The sequence below is a fragment of the Muscardinus avellanarius genome (assembly GCF_963383645.1).
Source record: "Muscardinus avellanarius genome assembly, chromosome: 1".
In the NCBI taxonomy this organism is placed as follows: Eukaryota; Metazoa; Chordata; class Mammalia; order Rodentia; family Gliridae; genus Muscardinus; species Muscardinus avellanarius.
The window spans coordinates 120,383,725-120,404,515 of NC_137786.1; the positions used below are offsets into that span (position 1 = coordinate 120,383,725).

The window sequence follows — 20,791 nt, forward strand, 5'->3', positions numbered from 1 at the left end:
CCTTCAGGAGGTGGGGCCTAGGAGGAGGTCTTCAGGTCACTGGGGCATGGGCTATTTCTCACACAACACCTTTGATAGTCCTTGTGATGAAGTTGTTATAAAAGGAGCCAGCCTGGCCCTATCTTCTTCTCTGTTCCAGAAGTGACTGCTTTTCCACATATGCTTCTACCATGCTATAGTGCCATTACTGCTCTCAAAAGAAACCAAACTAATGGGGCTGCCTGAACTTACTCAGAACTTCTAAAACTGCAAGCTAAGCAAACCTTCTTTTATTCATAAGTAGACCATGTCTGATATTGGAAGTTTAGCTCCCCCTGATGGCACTCTTCCTGGGGGACATAGCAAGAGCCTCATGGAACTATAAGCTGTGGCTACGATGCTGCCTGGGTGCTCTGGGCTCTTTGTGGTCAAAGACTAATAGACAAGAAAATGGACCACCATCTTGTTGGGGCCAGCAGGAGGAGGCAGGACTGCTGTATTACAGTGGGCTCAGGGGATAATGTGTGGAACTCAGGTGACCCATTCTGGTGCCTCTTGGCTCTCCCCAACCCGTTTTGGCTGTGAGGCACAAGTGTAGTAGCCCCCATCTGAGCAGCATTTGGGTAGCAGGGCCTCAGAATTCTCAGGAAGTTAGGTTTGGATGAAACCACCAGGCAAGCTACTGAGACTGGCAGAGGAGACAAAATAAAAAGTAGGAGAGGGAGAGGTGGCACTAGTCATGGCCCTGAAATCAACTGCAGCAACAGGGGCTATAGTCAGTTCCCCAACCTCAGGAAGAAAGGCCCAGCAGAGCTGCAGAGGAGCTGCCATAGTCGTGAGGGCAGATCTGTGTCTATGTATCGCTGGGGTGGACTGTGGCAGGAATGAAGACGTGCCTCTCAGCTCCACCTTCGAAGGTTTCCAGATGCAGGAGTGTGGCTAGGGTACAGCCTTCAGGAGTTGGTTCTTTCAGTATCTCCACAAGTATTCAAGATGAGGCCATTCTTGTACTCTCCAATCAAAGGCACTGGGGAAAGATGAGCAGGACTCGTCCAACAGAACATCTCTACTCTAGAACATCATCCTATTGGGCTGGCTGACCCGGTCAGACCTGTATTGTGGTCTATGGTTTCTCCTGCCCAGTCTTACTTCTGCCCTTTCTTCCTCGGGTGTTACTCCCCAGTAAATCTCCAAGCTCACCAGGTGTTACTCCCAGCTCAGCTTCCTGGAGAACTGAACCCCTGGTACTGATGTCTGGGACATGTTTTTACAAGTCCTCTACAACTGAGTATTTGTTTCAATATATAATCAGCCATGAGATATTCAAATATTTTTGTAGTGCTTAAAAATACCATTTATTCACTAAGCCATGTCCAATGCCTCAGATCAAGCCCTGAAAGGTGATCACATCTAAGTTTCCGCTTAACCTTCTGCCTTTAGAGGGTAATGCCTCCATAGTGGAATCCCTCAAGTGGACAAAGTGATGGAGAAAGTATAGCTGGCCTCCTGGACCTCTAAACAGCAGCAGCTTTTGCTATGAGAAGGTTCTCAGGAACTCCCATCTGGAAGCAAGCCTTCCTAATTGCCTTTAATCTCCACTCCTGGACCTCTAGGTTAACTTTCATGAAATGGGATGATTTTTCATTTTTGAAGAGATTTTTTAATAACCTGATGTAATATTTCTAAAAATTTTCACACTTATTAAAGTATCATGGCAATAATCAGTGACCACATCAGGAGTTTACACTGTAAAACTGTTTTGGGAATCCATCTTTTTTTTTGGGGGGGGGTCTGGGGATGGAACCCAGGGGCATTCAAACTCAAACTCCGAGCTACATCCCCTGCCCTATTTTTTATTCTTTACTTTTTATTTTATTTTATTTATTTATTTTGGTGGTACTGGGGTTCCTGGAAGCCCTCTACCTCCAGGCTACACTCCCAGACCTATTTTTTACATTTTTATTTGGAAACAGGGTCTCCTAAGCCAGCACGCGGGGCTGGCTTCGAACCTGCGCGATCCTCCTGTCTCTGCCTCCCAAGCGTGGGGATTACAAGCGTGCGCCACCACGTCCGGCTTTATTCTTTATTTTGAAACAGGTTCTCACTGAGTTGCGAAGGGCCTCCATAATAGCTGAGCCTGTCCGCCAAACTCCGATCCTCCAGTCTCAGTCTCCCAAATGTTGGGATTACAAGCGTGCACCACCATGCCCTGCTGGACTCTATTTATATTTTTTGGTGGTACTGGGAATGGAACCCTTCTACCTCTGGGCTACACTCCCAGACCTAATATATATATATAATTTGGAAACAGGGCCTCTTAAGCCTGAGAGGCTGGCTTTGAACCTGCGTGATTCTCCTGTCTCTACCTCCCAAGTGCAGAGATTACAAGCGTGCGCCACCACCACCACGCCCGGCATGGACTTCATCTTTTTAAAGCATACCTTGTACCTGCAAGTTACACTTATTTTGCATTATCCTTACTCATTCCAGAATCTGGTTTAAGCTAATATTAATAAATATGAGAAGTGTGGTGTCAGCTCTTTGAAAACTACATTTAGTTACACTTACTAGTGCTTATTTACTAGTTAGCAATATTTTCTAGATCTAAACACTCAGTAACAAAAGGTACTTATCTCTGATATTTAAAGGATGTAAATATTGAAAACAACTGAAGTATCTCTAGGCAAAAATTTATCATAGCTAATTCTAAGTAAACTGACATTACAACAAGTCATAATTGGCCTCATTTTAATAACCTTGCCAGCATATTAGGAGTAAAGTTGAAAAGAAATGGAGAGAAATAGATACACTAAGGATTTCACAGGAAGGCAAGAGACAGCTCTGATGAAAGCTCATTATATACAGTAAGCATGGGATTTCAGGGCAATTAACCCATGACTGGGGCGCTCGTCTGAAGTGAGTACTCAGACGAAGTTAAGGATAAATAACACATAACACCTTCTGCTGTTGAGTGGGATCTCCCTTCTAATGATTAAAAATACAGGTGCAAGAGGACAGGTGGCTCATCTAAGAGACACTATGTATGGCTTATGTACCTGTCATGTGTTGAGTCCAAGTTCCTAGACTTACCATGCCCCACTGGGAAGAAGTCTACCTTACTTACACCACCCAGAGACCACTTTAAGCCCAAGAACAGTGTGGTCCTTAATTTTGCAAGGATGTAACAAATAACAAAATCAGTGAAAAAAATCCCTGTGGAGAACAATTTGGCAATATCTACTAAAATCACAAATGCTGTCCTTTTGATTCTACAGGCATCAAAATGTATGGGAATGTATGTCACAAGATGCATTTCAAAATATATAAAAGAACATATGTGGTTTACTGCAGCAAATTTCAAATATTAAAAAAAACAACAAAAAAAGACAAAGAAACTAGGACTGGGAGGAGAAATTGAGAGAAAAAATGTCAATGAGAATAGGGTATTGGTTAAATAAATTATGGTCATCTACAAAAGGAATGTTTATATAGAACCATTGCAAAGAGCAATGGTTCCCCTATGCACTATTACAGAGTAATCTCCAAGATATATATAAAGCAAAAAGGTAAGATACATGATAATGTAAAATATTCCAACTTTGTTATATAAAGAGGAATCAGAATATTTTTTCTATTATTACATTATTACAATTTGTTATTTCATATTATTTGTGTAAACTCCGGGAAAACACATAAGAACACATAAGAAATAAAAATAGAACAGAGACAATAGAATAGGACTTCAAAGAGTATCTTTGCTATATTGTTTGATTTTTTGAACCATATAAATATTCTTTAAAAATTAAATCTAGCTGGGCGTGGTGGCACATTTGTAATCCCAGCATTTGGGAGGCTAAGACAGAAAGATCGCAGTTCATGGTCAGCCTCATCTACTTAGTGAGGCCCTTTGCAATTCAGCGAGACCCTGTTTCAAAATAAAGAATAAAATATAGGGCAGGAGGTGTAGCTCAGAGGTAGAATGCCCCTGGGTTCCATCCCCAGTACTGCAAAAAAAAAAAAAAAAAATTAAATCTAAAGCTGGTCATAGTGGCACATGCTTGTAATCCCAGTACTTGGGAGGCTGAGACAGTAGGACCATAGATTCGTGGCCGGTCTCGGCTACTTAGTGAGGCCCTTCACAACTTAATTGAGACCCTATCTCAAAATAAAGAATAAAAAAATTGGGCTGCGGGTGTAGCTGGGAGGTAGAATGCCCCTGGATTCAACCCCCTAGTTCCATAAATAAATAAATAAATCTTAAAAAACTCTAAATTTGTAATTCAAAGCGAACAAGCTTTTAACACAACCAAGGCAGTTCATACTGGCCTTGTATTCATTCACAGTGGTCAGGCTGACCTCTGTCCACAAATGTATTCTGTAAAAATTTCTCTCTTTAGTGTGTATTAACTATTGTCTTGCTCCTCTGGTTTCATTCTTATGTAACACCTTACCTGGATTACTTAGAGTGACTAAGGCAAGTTCAAGGGTGAGGAGGGAGTCTGTCAAAGACTCCACAAACTGAAGTTGTGTCTTAACGTTTTTGACAGATCTAGATCTTGTAGACCATAATCTATAACTATCTCCTCTATTTTATAAACAATATTCATATTCTTCATGAGGTCCCCTCTCTACTATTAAGGAGAAACAATGGCAGTCAGTCTTGCTCTTTTCCAAAACAAAACCATTGATAGGTCTCATGGGACTATAAACATTTTTTCTTTTATCCAATGTTCCAATGTTAAAATCACTTGGAACACCAGGCCTCCTTGACAGTCTGAGTTGGCACTGGACAGCCTTTCTCACCTTTGACTATCTATTGAAACCATGTGCTGTGGCTCTGTTAACATCCCCAGGTTCAAACCAAATCGTCAGTCTTCTTGCTTCATCGTACTGCTTCCCTTATTCTTGTCGACAGCATCCATCACAAGTGTAATATGCTCCTCAGAGGAGGAGGAACAGGAGACATGGAATTGGCACAAGGGCCTACCCGAATCTGAACTTAAAGCTATCAGCCACATCAGCGATGTTGTCACAGAGTGAATCAACTTAATGAATGGATATCAAGGAGCTAACAATGAAGGTGTGTTGGGAGGCATGTAAGAGAATGTTAGCACCGGGTATTACAACAGAATTATCAAGTGTGTGTGTCATGACTTGTGTCTGAATCCTGGCCTTGGTCTCATTTACCAAATGTGTGACTTTCAGCAAGTTACTTAACCTATGAGCCAATTTCCTCACTAGTAAGAAAATGGGGATGACAGCATAGACCTCACAAGGTGGTTGTGGAGATCAAATGGGAATGTCTCCAGAGAAGCAGAAAGAGAAGCACAACTTGAAAGGTCAGCTCTTCTATGTCTGGTGCATTTAAATAACTGGAGACAGTCATGGCATTTTTTTCAGTCCAACAGATATGAAATGTCTAGGTATATGTCTACCTTGTAAGTATTCAGAGAAGCTCATGATAAATAGCAATTTAATAGAATTTAACAAAAAGTTAAAATTACAATTCTTTGGAATTTGAATAGGAGGCAGAAATAATCCTAAATTTAAAAGATTAGATACTTAAAACATTTCTGAAGTATTATGAGAGAAGTTCGTGGACTCTGTCTTTTAAAAATAGAAATAAAGTACAGTCTTTGGGCTTTAATTCTTGATACAAGGTTAATTCATAATAGCTTATCAAGAAATTACTGATAAGCAGGTAGGGTTCAAATGCCCCAAATTGCAATACTTACAGAAATTTATTTGTTCAAAGGAAAAAGTAGCCCTTGAATAAAAACTGGCAAATTTTTATTTCACCAAAATGAGATTTTCAATCTTACTTAAAATAGTGGTGACAAATATCTTAAAGCAGAAGCTTTATCCTCAAAAGATAAAAAGATGTATAGAAAGCATGTTATAAGTATTCAGTTTTGCTAACAGAAAAGCAATAATACATTTCTTATAAATTCATGTTTTATGATTTTTAACTTCAGCAAAATCCCGATCAAATTTGTTCAAAACAGTCACATTCTTACTAGCGTTAGCCAATTTCTCAAAGAACTGAACCACAGAATGGACGTCTATTTTTAACTTCATGAAAATAAACATAAACCTTTAACTCACTACTCAAAAAAAATCAGAACACAAAGAGAAAATGGACTTGGATTTTTAATTTTTAAAAGATTCTCTCTATATATTCATATATATATATATTAATAAAAAGTGCAAAGAATAGACCTTCATGTTTAAATTATATCTTAAAATAAAATATATATTTCCATTAGCTGTAGGAGACCCCCGGCAATGAAGGGCCTTGAGAGCGCAGCCCTCCCCCCACTACAGTGGACGCACATTTCAAGGAAGCACCTAGGAGACGAGAAGTGTTCACGATGCAGCTGGCAACACGCGGCTTCTGGGTGTTCTTGAAAGCAGTTTGTTTGCACAAATCTAACGTGAAACGAAGGGAAAAATCAAATTCATAAACAAAAGTGACACTGCTTTGAACAATCTGGCATTCTGAACTCATGTTTTACATGCCCTGGAGCATCACTTTCCCAGGGAGTGAGTGGATCCACACGCGCATGCGTGCTAGTAGAAGTTTGTGTGCCCTGCCTCAAAGGCTTATCAGCTCTGCTGCAACTTGTATCCTCTGTTCCTACACTGCCCGCTTAGCGACACAGCTGGAAATATAGTTAGAACTGAACTTTCATTTTTCAAAAGTATACAATTTTTAAAAATCTAACATCATAACATTCATCCCTGTTACACGTACATGGGCTTCTGTTCAGGCTTTTCACCAAAAGGTCTTAAAAAACAAGGGGCTTATGATCTTTACTGCTTTCTTAGGTGTTCATGGCAATGGTGTCAAGAGGTTACAAACACAACAAAAATTTCAACAAGAAAGATACATACTCTGGACTTTTTTTTTTTTTTTAAGCAATCGAGTATTTCAACAATTCAAATTCAAAAACTCTGGCTTCAGCAGCTATGCACCCACATGTAGAAAGGACCTCTGGTCTTCATTTGGCTTTCTTTTATTACTGCTTCCTTTTTTCATAACTGAAAAAAATTTGTTTTATAAAAGGTATGTTCTATACACTGTGCCTAAAGTAACATATCTATAATACTGGCTATGACAGCATTTTGCCTCATAAATGTCAGTAATATGCTCCCATTGAATCTGAACAAAGTCAATATTAAAATATGAATAAGCTATAGACAATCCATTATGCCTAACTTGTAGACTTAAAGGTCCATGGTCTCTTCCCTCTTTCTTTCAGACTTGTCATAAAAATAATTTTGGTTACAAGTGTCTACTCAGCACCAATTTTATTTCAAAAGCAGCATCTTTACTCAGCTACCCAAATGAATCTCTAAGTACACATGCTCAAATAGATTTTCTCATTTACTTCTGTTCTGTAACTCTAAAAGATCAGTAATTATATTTTCTTAAAAATTATTCAGCAATTATTAAAACCATCAATTACAAGGCCCTAAAAATAACCATGTTAGCTGAATTAAATGAGAAGTTCCCTTTTCATGCAACTGTATAGTAAAGAATGATGCCTCCAGTGGGTAAACACTGTGTTCTGCAGTAGCAGAAGAAACAGGTCTCGAATAGTAAAAAAGCATTTCATAAAACTTTGTCATATATAAAATATCTCATTGTGACCACTCCACTTATGATTAAAGCGTAAGTGTTCACTCTGCCTTCTGCTGTGGGACAGTCAGGGCCACACAGCTTCAAAAAATAAGAGCGCATCTGTCTCCCAGGTTGACAAAAGCTACGGGCTCAATTACACAGTCCTCTCGCAAACACGTCTGCACTCATGCGCATATACACAAAGCATCCACAGTTTTCATCTTCATGACATTGTTGCCACGCTTCTTTCCTATTTCCAAAAATCTGTCAGGAAAATGTGATTGCAAAATAATTGTTCTTGTCTCTATCCAGCCTGGTTCTCCACTGCTCACTTTGATGGTTTCAAAGATAAAGACTGTAGCAGAAGGAGAATAGGCCTCATTCATCTTTCTCCAACCCTTTGGTTTCCACCTTTAATATTACAGTGAATGTAGACTTGCCTCAGTGGGCCTGAGTCAAAGGCTTTACAGATACTGAACCTGAAGTGCATTAAGAGAATAAACATCTGCCACATGGCATAGGAAAATTTAAAAAGTAGCGATAATAAACACAACTCCTCATACATGAAGAATTTACAAGAATTACCTAAAAATTTCATAAGAAATTAAGTTTGTAGGAGGGATGGAATCAGGTAACAAAGGTCAAAAGGCCATATGCGATCAGATGGTAACTGCATTCTTTGAAAATCACTTTACCTGCCTACCTCCTGCCCTGCTTATGCTAAGTACTTTTCAAGATTCCCACCCCTAAATGGTGGGCCAAGAAAGACACATACTAAATAAAAGGATTACATCTGATGAACAAGGAACAGAAGAACAAAAAGCTTTCAGAGTAGCAAGGGACTATCACTTAAAGGAAAGTGCTTTAAATGTGCTTTTGCCAAACACGGGACTTGGAGGCAATCTGGAAGTTTGCGCACTTAAACACTTTACTCACAGATTAGCAGAGCTGTTCTACAGAAGTAAATGAAATGAAATGTGAAACAAAAAGAACTGTTCAGTCACTACATTACAAAATCCAAAGAAAGTACTGGGAATCAAAACTCCCCTTGAGAGAGATTCCCTACCTTTAGTGCAAAGTGCAAGAGGAAAGGCTTCTGATGGTGGCACAGGGAGGAAAGTCACTAAGCAGCCTCTCCCGTCTCTCCTACTTCACTCCCTCACACACCGTGGAAAGTGTACCAGCTCTCCTGGCATATACACCCAGTACTCAACTGGATCCTTCATAAAGTCAGGCCTCTATTCTCAGCAGTTTAAAATGACAAAAAGGAAAAAGATGCTATGAGGAAATATATTCAATGACAGAACTCTGGAATCTGACATATTTCGTGTTACAGAAGTAATGACTGATGGAACAGGAAGGACGACACAGATAAGGAAACTGGACCGCTCTGCTGTGTTTCCAGAGTAACTGCAAGTTTTCCTGAAGTTTGAAATCTCCAGCTACTCTCTTCAGGATCCAAAAAGATTGATAGGTTCTCACTGAGTACCTGAGATCAGAATCAGGTTGAAAAATGCTTAAAACACTTGAAATTATTTCAAAAGGGAAAAACGAGGGAAGAAAAGTCACTTGAGAAGTTAATTTTGAACAGAATTAAACTATGTGGTAAAAATGTGCTGACACAAGTCAAAGTGAAAATCTCAACCAAAGAAAGGACAGGAGGGAGAGGGAGGGGAAAGGAAGCCCTGCAAGCAAGAAGTGCTGGCCTCCTGCGGCACGTCCCGGCCTCCTGGCTTCAATACTGTCACACACCCTCCTGACTACTTTGCTGCTGCTGTCTTCATGAGTGTGCCTACGGGTAATGGCAGCCCGGCACAGGCAAGCCCCAGAGCACAGTGAGGAGCTGGTTTCGGTGTCATTGCTCCTGAGAAAGGGCATGTGTACTGGAGAGGGCATATAACTTGGAGAGGCGGCCAATTCTGCTGGCTAGGCCAAAGAAATCTGTGGTAGAAAATACCAAAAATGGCCCCTACCCATTCTAGGGGAAAAAATATACAAAACCCCTCCCAATGCTAAACAAAACACAACACAACAAAACAACCTTCTCCCTCCCAAAGAAAACCACATTGGAACCAAATGCCCTGCAATAAGTCCTTATGAGCATTTTTACAAGGCTGGTAGAGGTTATTTTGTTTTGGATTCCACATAGATTTTATCCCCATCCCTAATGCCAAAAGAATGCAAAGCCCGAGAGCTGTACTTCATTTCTTCTGGGCCAAAGGGTGCTTCATGGTCAAAGTAGTAGAGAAGCATGTTGCTTGTGGGCAACTGCACTATAGTTTTTAATTGTTTCTTCAGTTCTGCAACTGTTTGGTCCAGACGAATGCTCATCTCTTCCACTTGGTCATTAAAGTGGACTTCTACTTTCGCACTGCTCTGGGGTCTTAGGTCCACTTCTGCCAGAGGCTCCAACTTTCCATATTTTGTGATCAGTTCATGATACCTAGAAGGATAAAAAAAAGTGTCAGCTTCAACGATGAGCTATGGACTTCTAAACAACAGGTTAAATATACTGCTATTCTCAATACCTTTCTAATGTCTGATTCTAGTACAATTCCCTCTATTTATTTGTGTACATTATGTATGTATATATGTTAAAGATTCTGTGACCTGATATGGTTGCCCTGCTGAGACCACAGTACAACCACACCTTATGGTTAGAGCAAGCATTTCTCTTAAAGGTGGTCACCAGGCCTGTCCTGCATAAGAATGAACTAAAAAGGAAACAGAACCCAGAAAAGTGCTACAAAGATAACAGAGAAAGAAAGAGCCCATCTCTTCACAGAACTTGCTTTCTTGGGTATTATTGGGGGTAGAAATCTAAGCACATGTTCCCTGGTAATTAATGGAAAGAAATAAGTAGGCCAGCAATTTCTGATGCCTCGAGAAACCATAACTTGTAGCCAAAAACATGTGTATCAGCTATTAACCCAGTTTTCAGCAAAACCTTGTTCAAATGTTCCAGCCTAGCTTCAACTGTAATACAAGGAATTTATGGAAGAGTCAAGGATACATTCTTGAGGGAATAAAGTGGGTAATAAACAGAACAAGTTTTTTCATTAAAGCAGAAATAAAAACATACAAGACAAATGTGAATTACAGATATGAAAAAAGAGCCTACAAGGCCATGTTTCCCATGTGGAAAATCTTGTAGCCACTGCCGGCCCTAGGAGATCTAGGTCTGATTTTACTGAGGAATTTGGGCAGTTTCCTACACACAGGATGGGGTGGGAAAAGACATTATTAGTTTTATAATATCTCAGACAGGTTGAAGTTAATTATAGATCACAATACCATAGTCACATAAGATTATTTGTCAGGCTCTCCCACTCCACCTTTGGCTTTTACTCAGTAAATCAGTATCAAAATAAGGCTTATAGGAATATTAATGCCACAGTAAGACACCTGTGCTTCAGGACTGAAGTGTTCACTCCCTTCAAGTGGAGTACAGGATAAAATGGCTCTGGCTCTCACTGCAGTGTCTCAACTCCATCTCATAACTACTGTGCGGCTTGGCACCTCAGACCTCTGGATCTTGGTCTCTTCATTAGTAAAATTTAGATAATAAGTCCTGCCCATCCTTCCTTATAAGACAGTTATAAGAATTAAATAAGTAACAGATAAATAATTTGTGAACTCTGTATACAAATAAAACAATTAACATTATATCCCTACTACTCTGAGGCTCATATTACTAAAACGCACATATCTCTTAGAAAATATAAGATTAAAATCTACTTAGGTGGAATTTATTAAAGAAGGTGTTGGTATGATGCAACAAATCACAGAATCGTCTCCTGTGACATAAGCCAAAAATACTAATTTTTAAAGGGATGAAAAAATACAATTTCACTGTCATAACCTTTTAAATGGAACCAAAATCTCAGTACAATGTGGTTCAGCTAACCAAGGGTTTGAACTCAACCCCTAGATACCATTGTGAAGAAGGAAGAAACAAAATCCTGAGCATACTTATAACAGTTTCTAATTTAAAGAAAAGTGGCCCAGAGGGCTAAGAAGTCAGCCAGATTAAAGAAGGAGCAGACTGAAACAGAAGCCTGATCAGAAGCCTCTATATCCTGTGCCAGGATATCAGGATTTTAGCCAAGGCAAGCAAATAAAAACAGAGCAAGACAGAAAATCCCAAACAAAAGAAAAGTAAAATTATGAGGGCTTGAAGTTATCCACGGCTCCAGACTCAAAAGGTGAAATGATTCACAGTCTAAGAGTGTCTTTTCCCCTATCCCATTTCCTAGCATATGCCTTCAAATAGGTTATAAAAGATTATGATAATCTAACAAAATCTCAGAAAAGACAGCAGAACCCATGTGATCAAATAAAAGTTGATCCCCAACTCCAGAGACATTTTCCATTAGACTATAGAAAAGTAGGCAATAATCATACTCCAGCCCTCAGAATTTGCCTCAGAGTGACAAAAGAAATAATGGCAAAGGGTCAAGAAGAATTAGCTCATGCTGTTTCAGCAAAGAAATGGTCTAGAAAGAAGTGCCTACTTTTAAGCATAAACAAGAAAGCAAAGACACAAAATGGCAAGTAAGCACATAGCAAAAACAAAACAAAACAAAACAAAAAACCAAACAAGGACATCAGTAAGCAGAAAGCAGAGGCAGAACACAATCTGAAAGAATAAATAACCAAGAGAAGAAAATGCCCCACAAACACTTGAAAATTCAGAAACTAAAAGGTGTATGAATATAGAAGTCCAAGAGCCAAAGGATAAACTGTGGAATGAGATGCAAAGGGACAGTGTTAAGTGACTAAAACAAACTGAACAGAAAATAAACATCACTAATCAAATAAATAAGTAAAAAAAGGAGCTAAGTTTTATTTAGAAATAAGTTTAGCAAGCAGATATTCTGAAACAAGAAAGACTTACAGAATAGGTAACCCCCCAAAAATTATTCAACAATGAGATTAATAAACTAGTGGCAAGCCTTAATTCTATTTAAACATAAAATGAGATCATATAATACTATGTTATTATTATATTATTATATAATCCTAGACTCACTTATACTTGACACTATAGGCAAATGAATTAATCTCAACCACAAACACATTTCTGCACAAGATTATGACTCATATGCAGTCTATAAATGATCATGTGCATCTATAAGTTAACTAACCTATAAATTAGAATAGGAAACTTTTCTTAAAATCAACATGCTAGAGATAATTCATTGCTTCTTCCAATCGTCTTCTTTTCCTGTCTTTAATATCTCAGTACACAGTACCAAAAATAGCTAGTTATGCTAGCCAGAAACTCGATGATCATTCTAATTCCTTCATCTCCTAAGGACTCCCCTCTCCATTTCTCATTCAATCAATTAATATATATTATAAACACTCCTCCTAAATAACTCTATCTGTAGATCTTTTGCCTTCTTGCCTTATAAGTTCAAGTCACTATTCTTACTAGTCCAGTTTTCTGCAGATGCATAAACTAAATGACTTTCCTCAATTATCTGTTGCAATCTCCTCCTGACAGGCCTTCCTGTACTGCAGATGGCTGAAAACTGTGTTTCCCACACTCCCCTGCAGATGAGATTTAGCTTCTATCAGTCACAGTCACTGTTTTGAAGGAGGTAGAAACCTAGGAGACACAGTGTGGGAACAGTCAGAGGGAGGCATCCCAATGACAGGCTAAAGTTCAAGCAATGTGTTCCTGGAGTCAACAGCCTTGGCAGCAGCATGCTAACCTCTGGATCACAGCTAAGGACATGTGGTCAGCACCAAGGACAGAAGCATGGTCCTCTGGGGGTCAGTTCTATGGTACCGTTCTAGAGACTGTCCTAGGAAGATGGCTTGAGTCTGCTCCTTCAGCCCTTCCAAAGACTTTGTAAGCACTTTATTCACTGCATGAAATCTGATTCCTCTGAAAATAGCTAATGACTTTCCATGATTTCAGGCTGGCCCCAAAACAATCTCCTTGTCTCTATGATTGCCAAAGTGATTACTGTAAAACAAATTGGATCACCTAACTCCTCTGCTAAAAATACACTACACTCACAGATGAAAGCCCTAACTCTTTAATGTGATTGTGGTAGACCCCCAAATCTGGGTGGGCCTAATCTTTAAACCAAGTTTTTCCAGTTAGTGGCAGAAGAGAAAACCAAAGAGATTCCCCAGTTAGTAGCAGAGAAGGATTAAATGCATCATTACTGGCTTTAAGATGGAGAACAACAGAGAGTACAGGAAGGAAGAGAATTATGTTATCCTGTGTGAACCCACAAACCGACACTTCTCCAGGGCCTCCGATAAGGAACACAGCCTTCTGACCCCTTACCTCAGCCTGAGAGACCCTGAGCAGAGATCCACCATGCCCGGACTCCTGATCCCAGAAACTGGATCACAGACTTATGAGTGGTATTGTTTTAAGCCACTAATGGAAAGTAAATTGTTATAGCAGCAATAGACAACATTGGTTATAAAAGGCCCTTTGTGATCTTGTTCCTTCACAACTTCTCAACCTTTTTTTGTACCATCACCATGACCATTTTCTGCACTTTCTTTCTACTGGCTTAAACCTTAAATGTAACACTTATTAATTTGCAGGTAAAGCCAGCAGAATTTTGCATATGGTTTGATTCTGAATTGCACTATTAGAAATATTCACTATTACATAGAAACAATGAAAGAAGTTGTGATTCACTATACACATTGGATATATTGCTGAAAAGTTACATGTGTCTTTAAGTAGAAAAAAATGCTAAACATAAAAGTCATGATCTTTCTAAATGTCCACTAAATTTTAGAAGGCAATTTCTTTCTAGCCTTCTGGCTTGGATGTTTTATTCATTACTCAGAAGTCCATCCAGACTGAAGTATAGCTGCATACTTTGAATTATCTGAGCTTTTCTTAGCAACAGTTCAATGTCTTCCCAAAATGATAGTCTTAAGAGTGTCTATTTGGTTTCTGATGACCAAGTAGTCTTCAAAACTAATTAGTTCAACTGGTATTTTTTCCAATCAGTATCTTCATCTGGTTATTAACAAATATTCACCATTCATATACATCATTTCTGAGTGGGAAAATACTATAAACCTACTTTGGAAATACTATTGATAAGAATATATTGCAATTCCTAGAAGCTAAAATGTAATGCATTCAGAAGTCCTCTGGCTTATTTCATCATTACCGTCCACATAAAATGACCAATCACAGAAAAAATAAATAAAATTTACTTCACACAGTGTAAATGGCCATATGGGCAACTGAGAGTGGAAAGGGGAATCAAATGCTAGCGGCCACTCTGTAGAGAACCAAGCTCAGGTGAACCGGGCTTGTTTCTTTCTCTTCCTATAAACAAACACACCCACTTTGAGAGAGAAGCTCCTTATAGCGTGAAGGGTCTTTGCGTCATGAGCAGTTAGAAGCCAGGCAGCCACACAGTGGGCTGAGCAGAGCACTAACAAAAAGGACATGGAGAACAACGCCGTGCTTGGTGGAACTCGGGGAGCCGTCCTCTCAACACATACCAGCCAGTCTCCACATGAGGGGCTCTGGGTCCACAGCGTGCCTGCCTACTGACACACCTGAGCAGATTTCATTTTTATATGAATCATATTGAAAATGACACCTGAGCAGATATTAACATGATGGTCACATTTGGGAAAAGTGTGCTTATTTCTCCTGATTGCTTGTTCTCACTTCTGATTTCCAAGACCAGCGAGCATTTCCTACAATTCACTCATAAGTCTGTGATTCTAGCATAAACAAAGACCTGGAACACTGCTCAAACACACACCCTCAAACCCACAGGGCCCTGCCATAAACCTTCATCTGTCTATGTTTAGGATAAAACATAGAACCCAAAGATGGATAGAGAGAGTGAACTCATTCTCAGCTCTGAGTCATTTTACAGGCTATCTTAACTAAACACTACAAACTGTATATATTTTTCATATTTTTTAGGAAACTGGGAAACTAAGGCGTGCTTGGAATCAAGGGCTTTTTGTGGCAGAAAGCTTCTAGGGTTCCGTATCATACCGCCACAGCCACAAAAGCAGCAACTCACAATCTCAAAAAGCATCTTAGAGAAAAAAATGAGATTTACATTCCATCATGCCTACGTCATAATGGGATCATAATATCCCAAAAGTTTTCTAAGCTGCCCTAAGGTATGTTCACAGGTGGTCTTAAGCTAATCATTTTGTTAACCTACCATTCTTCAAATGCACACCCACAGTGGAGTCTTTAAATGAAGCTATCCTTACTACAAAATTTATCCCAATAACAGGAATTTCTCTCTTTAAAAAATGTAACATGTAAAACCTGAAAAATCCTCAGTGGTTCACTTGGTTGCACCAAGTCACTTAAATGTAAGAAGAAGAAATAAAAACATTAAGTTTACTTTGCTTCTGTAGCATTATGAGGATATAAAAACTATACTCCAGCCGGGCATGGTGGTGCACGCTTGTAATCCCAGCATTTGGGAGGCTGAGACCTGGAGGATCGTGGCTCACGGACAGCCTCAGCTACTTAGTGAGGCCCTCTGCAACTCAGTGAGACCTGGTTTCAAAATAAATAATAAAAAATTGGGCAGGGGTTGTAGCTCGGAGGTCAAATGCCTCTGGGTTCCATACCCAGACCTGCAAAAAAATAAAAATAAAAATAAAAAAATAAAAACTATACTCCAAATATCTTCTGATTGCTGCTATCTAATCTCTTTTTATATAGCATGCTTTCTCTCATTTTGATAGGGTATATCATGGCACATCAAAAAAACCTCATTAACATTCTAAAACTGGGATATTATACTCTACTGAAACATTCATCTCAAGACCATCAATATTCTATTTATTAAAACACATAGCTGGGCATGGTGGTGCACGCTCATAATCCCCACACTTGGGAGACAGAGACAGGAGGATCGCGCAGGTTCGAAGCCAGTCTTGCTGGTTTAGGAGACCCTGTTTCCAAATAAAAATATAAAATAGGTCTGGGAGTGTAGCCCAGAGGTAGAAGGGTTTCCAGGAACCCCAGTACCACCAAAAATAATAATAATAATAATAATAATAATAATAATAATAATAATAATAATAAATCACATCTTAGAGGAAGAAGGAGTCTGAGAGATCATGTGTTATATATTTTGTGGATATAATAATTGAGACCCAGTTCATTAGCCCAAATACTTACAGTAGTGAAGGGGAGGGGAAACAGTGGGACTCAAGTCTTGCTCGCATGATATCCCTTTCCTTAATTCTCATCACCTTAGTGACTTACTACAATTATGACCAGTATTCTAGAATTCTCTTCTTCCTATATTTCAAATGCCTCTTTTCATGAGTTATTTTTCTTTCTGCCATCTACATATGGGTGGTGCTAGAAATTTACTCGTGTTCTCTTCTCCTACCTATTTATGATGTTCCATCTCACAGCACATTCTTTTACTTAAGCCACAGATGTTTCCTACTTACCTTTTTCAAAGTCTGTATCTCACCAACCTGTAGAATTATTTATTCCCATATTTCACATATAGCAAAATATTTTCAAACAAGCTTAGTTTATTTCATAGTTTTACATCAAGTTTTACATCATGGAACTATGTTTTAACTATTTCTTAAATTCAAATTTCTTTGTCAAAATTACCTAGTAAGTAGAGAGTATGTGACCTATTCAAATGAGAAAATACCATAGTAATTAAAAACGATTTTGACCCATACTTATCAATATGATTAGGAATTTAGTCAAAATGGCTCCATTAACTTATATTTTAGTGCATTTCTACTCCCAACTCAGAGTAAGAATGGATAAAATATGAAAGGTTGAAATCCAAGAAGATATAACCCAGGCTCAAAAGTGATAAGCATCTCCATGAACCAGAAACTGAAATCACAATATCACAGTGTTCTAAATCCATGAGAGATAGTAGCAGTCAGGAACTCAGGTCCTAGAGGCAAGGAGATGAGAGGTGCTTCATGGGCAAGAGGGAGACTCCAGCCAGACTCCCTGCTTGAAGCAGGGCTAGAGTTGGGTGATAGGAAGCTGGGCATAAAGCAATGATGAAAAAACAAAATACCACTGCTGCACCCTAGCAATGGGTCCAGGCCCAAGAAGTAAAAAGATAGCTTTGCTACGCCTAGAATGGTATAGAACCAGTGGCTGCCTAGGTGACTAGATTTGTACTATCTTTCTAATACTTGTAGGACAGGTTCTCCAAAATCCAATACAAGAATTCATCCTGGACCAGGAATCTGGGGAGCTGGTTAGAAACTACTACAAAACCATTAGAAAGAGGGAGAAGAAGACATGACAATCATATATGTGTATGTATCTAAAAGTATCTATGTATAAAAAATACATGAAGCAAAACCATAAATGTGTTATGGGTCATATAACACCTTGTTCTATAGGTGGACATTGGGTGCTAATGCTGTTATTAATAGCTCTTATGAACATTCCTGAGGAAAACACACTTTTTAATATTTAAGGTCATATTTTTGGAATAGAGTCCTATCGATAAGATTGTTAGGTTAAATGAAGTTAAGCTATGGTAACTTGTTTCTTGGTCTTCCAGTATTCATACTCTTGTGTGGTTTACTGCCCTTGAATTTTTGATAATGCTGTGACTCCCCTTTAACAAATGGAATGCAACAGAAATGACAGTCTGTCAGTTCCCCATCTAAGCAGCTTAAGTCTAGTAACTTTTGCTTTTGTACTCCTGTAAGAAGCCTTTCTACTCTGAGGCCTCTGTGCAGTAGGATGCCCAACGTAGCCATTTGGAGAGGCAGAAGAAGGAGCACTCTAGCCCTCAGCCACAGCTCCTCCACACGCTCCACTAACAGCCAGCATAAGCAGGTCAGCCTCCAAATGGAGCCAGCCTCAAAGAAATCTCTTGCCTCAGCTGAGCTACCCTAGTGGACCTCATAGGGCAAAGATAATATATCCCTGCCAAGCCCAGCTCAGACTCCAGAACTGACAGTCAACAAATCAAGTGATTGTTATTTCAAGCCACCAAGCTCAAGGGTAGTTTGTTATACAGAATAGATAATGGAAACAAAACATTTGAACATTTTTAATGGGCACTGCTAAATAGCATTCCACAAAAAAGTGTTAAAAGTAACTGTTTCAGCAAATTCTCACAACCATGACATATCAGCCTTTTAAAAACATTTGCTGTGGCTAACAATTATGTTCTGTATATTTCAAAAAAATTTTTTAAAAAAGGATTTTGAAGCAGGGTGTGGTGGCGCACACTTGTAATTCCAGTACTTGGAGGCCTGAGACAGGAGGATTGCAGGTTTGCAACCAGCCTCAGCTAGTGAGGCCCTCCACAAGTTAGTGAGACTCTGTTTCAAAATAAAAATTAAAAAATAGGTCTGGGAGTGTAACTTGGGAGTAGAATGCCTCTGGGTTCAATCCCCAGTACTGAAGAAAAAAAAAAAAAAGGATTTTGAATGTTTTCAACATAAGGATAGAATAAATGTTTGAGGAATCAGAAACTTAAAACAAAAATTAGGAGATTATATTAAGTTATCTTTTGGAAATAAAAAGATTCCCTTTAAGAGGATGCATTAAGATTAAGTCATAGAGAAGGATTAATTTGACCTAAAATTTAATATTCTTCAACAAAATATAAAGTGAACAAACCAGATTGAGCCAAGTGCGGTGGCATATTTTTAGTCCCAGCATTTGGGAGGCTGAGACAGGAGGACCAGAGTTCACAGACAGCTTCAGCTACTTAGTGAGGCCCTTTGCAAATCAGTGAGACCCTATTTCCAAATAAAGAATAAGAAAATAGGGCTGGGGATATCACTCAGAGGTAGAATACCCCTGGGTTCCATCTCCAGTAAACACACACACACACACACACACACACACACACACACACACACAACACAAACAAACAACCTGGAAAAAGTACTGCCTGAGTAAAGAAGCTGCAATGCATATTGACAGAGAATTGTAAAATTCTCCTTTACATTTTAATAGAGATAGAAAAGCTGGACATTGCCTGAACACATTAAATTCTTACCAGGGTGACTTCTTGGAGTCACCCTAGTAAGAAAAGGACTAAAAGCAGACAAAAAGGCACTGTAATTTTATCTGTAATATTATTTCTTTTCAATTAAAAATGAAGTTAAATATTAACTATTGTCAGTTAATATTTTCTTTTATTACTCTCAGGGAACATAAATGTTCTCTATGTTTTTCATTATTCTTTTAAATTCTAAGAGGCAAACAACAAAAATGATAAAACTGGCTTCCTGCCAGGACCAAAACAAAAGTTCACACAGCAAAGATAGCATCCCCTAAGACTATGGGGTGGGAGAGCTGGTTCCCATCTCTCTCCCTTGCAGGTAGATTCAAATACTTGCATATAGCTCCAATCAAGATCAGGAAGGCAGCCTATCTTCTGCTGGGCTGGGAAAGTGGCAAGAAGTCAAAATGAAGTCCAAGGTCAGTGGATTGACAAAGGCCTTAGGCAAGCGGGAAAGCTAACGTTTCAGAGGCTCTCTTGGTGCGCCAAGGAGAATGCCCCTTTTGTTTCTCATCAGACTGGCAGCCAAATGTAAGGAGGGCTGTGTCACGGCCCTTGTCAGAGGATGATGGAGCCTGGCAACATGGAGAACCCCAGGAGACTTGTGCCCAGTGTCGGAATGTTCCCTCACAACAGCAGGCCTCTGTCTGCAAGGGATATGAGGTAACGGACACAACACGCTAGAATTTCTCCAGCATCCACGACAAAATGAGCCTTCATCCAGGTGGTGTCCAAATACAGGCTGCTGCCCTCTCTCACAATGGCATGGAGATAACAATCAGCTCCATTTAGAAAAGCCATTAGTCTCGAGTAGAGAAGAAACATGCTCTCCATATTTTGAAAAGCTTACCACTAACAACACTGGGATCAGCACTGGAGGAATTCCTAATATAATCCTGGACATCGAAACAAAGGACTTCCTAGGACACAGTTTAAAGATTACTTGGGACAAGCAGAAAGTAAGGCACCAAAGGAGAATAGGACAAAATAAAGCCCTAGAAATGCTTTAAGGAGCCTTCTGGCTTTGCCACTCCATCTTTAGCTGTAGCCTTTCCTCCTTCCATCAAACAGTTGTTTACTGGAGTGATGCCTCTTGCAATCCTCTTTATAAAATCCATATTTTAAACTCTGAAAAGAGTGCAATCAGTGCATTTATTTCACCCCCACTCTGCTCAGAAAC

General features: G+C 39.2%; 1 protein-coding gene across 1 annotated transcript in view; it reads right to left on the minus strand.

Moving 5' to 3' along the window:
- Positions 1–9,727: 9,727 nt before the first annotated feature.
- The window catches only part of TBCEL (tubulin folding cofactor E like), a gene marked incomplete at both ends in the record, with an annotated part of 32,496 nt that continues 21,432 nt past the window's right edge, over positions 9,728–20,791 (minus strand). Inside the window, one exon of the mRNA XM_080714156.1 lies at positions 9,728–10,046. Coding sequence (XP_080570282.1) covers positions 9,728–10,046 — 319 coding nt within the window. The remainder of the gene's footprint in view (positions 10,047–20,791) is intronic.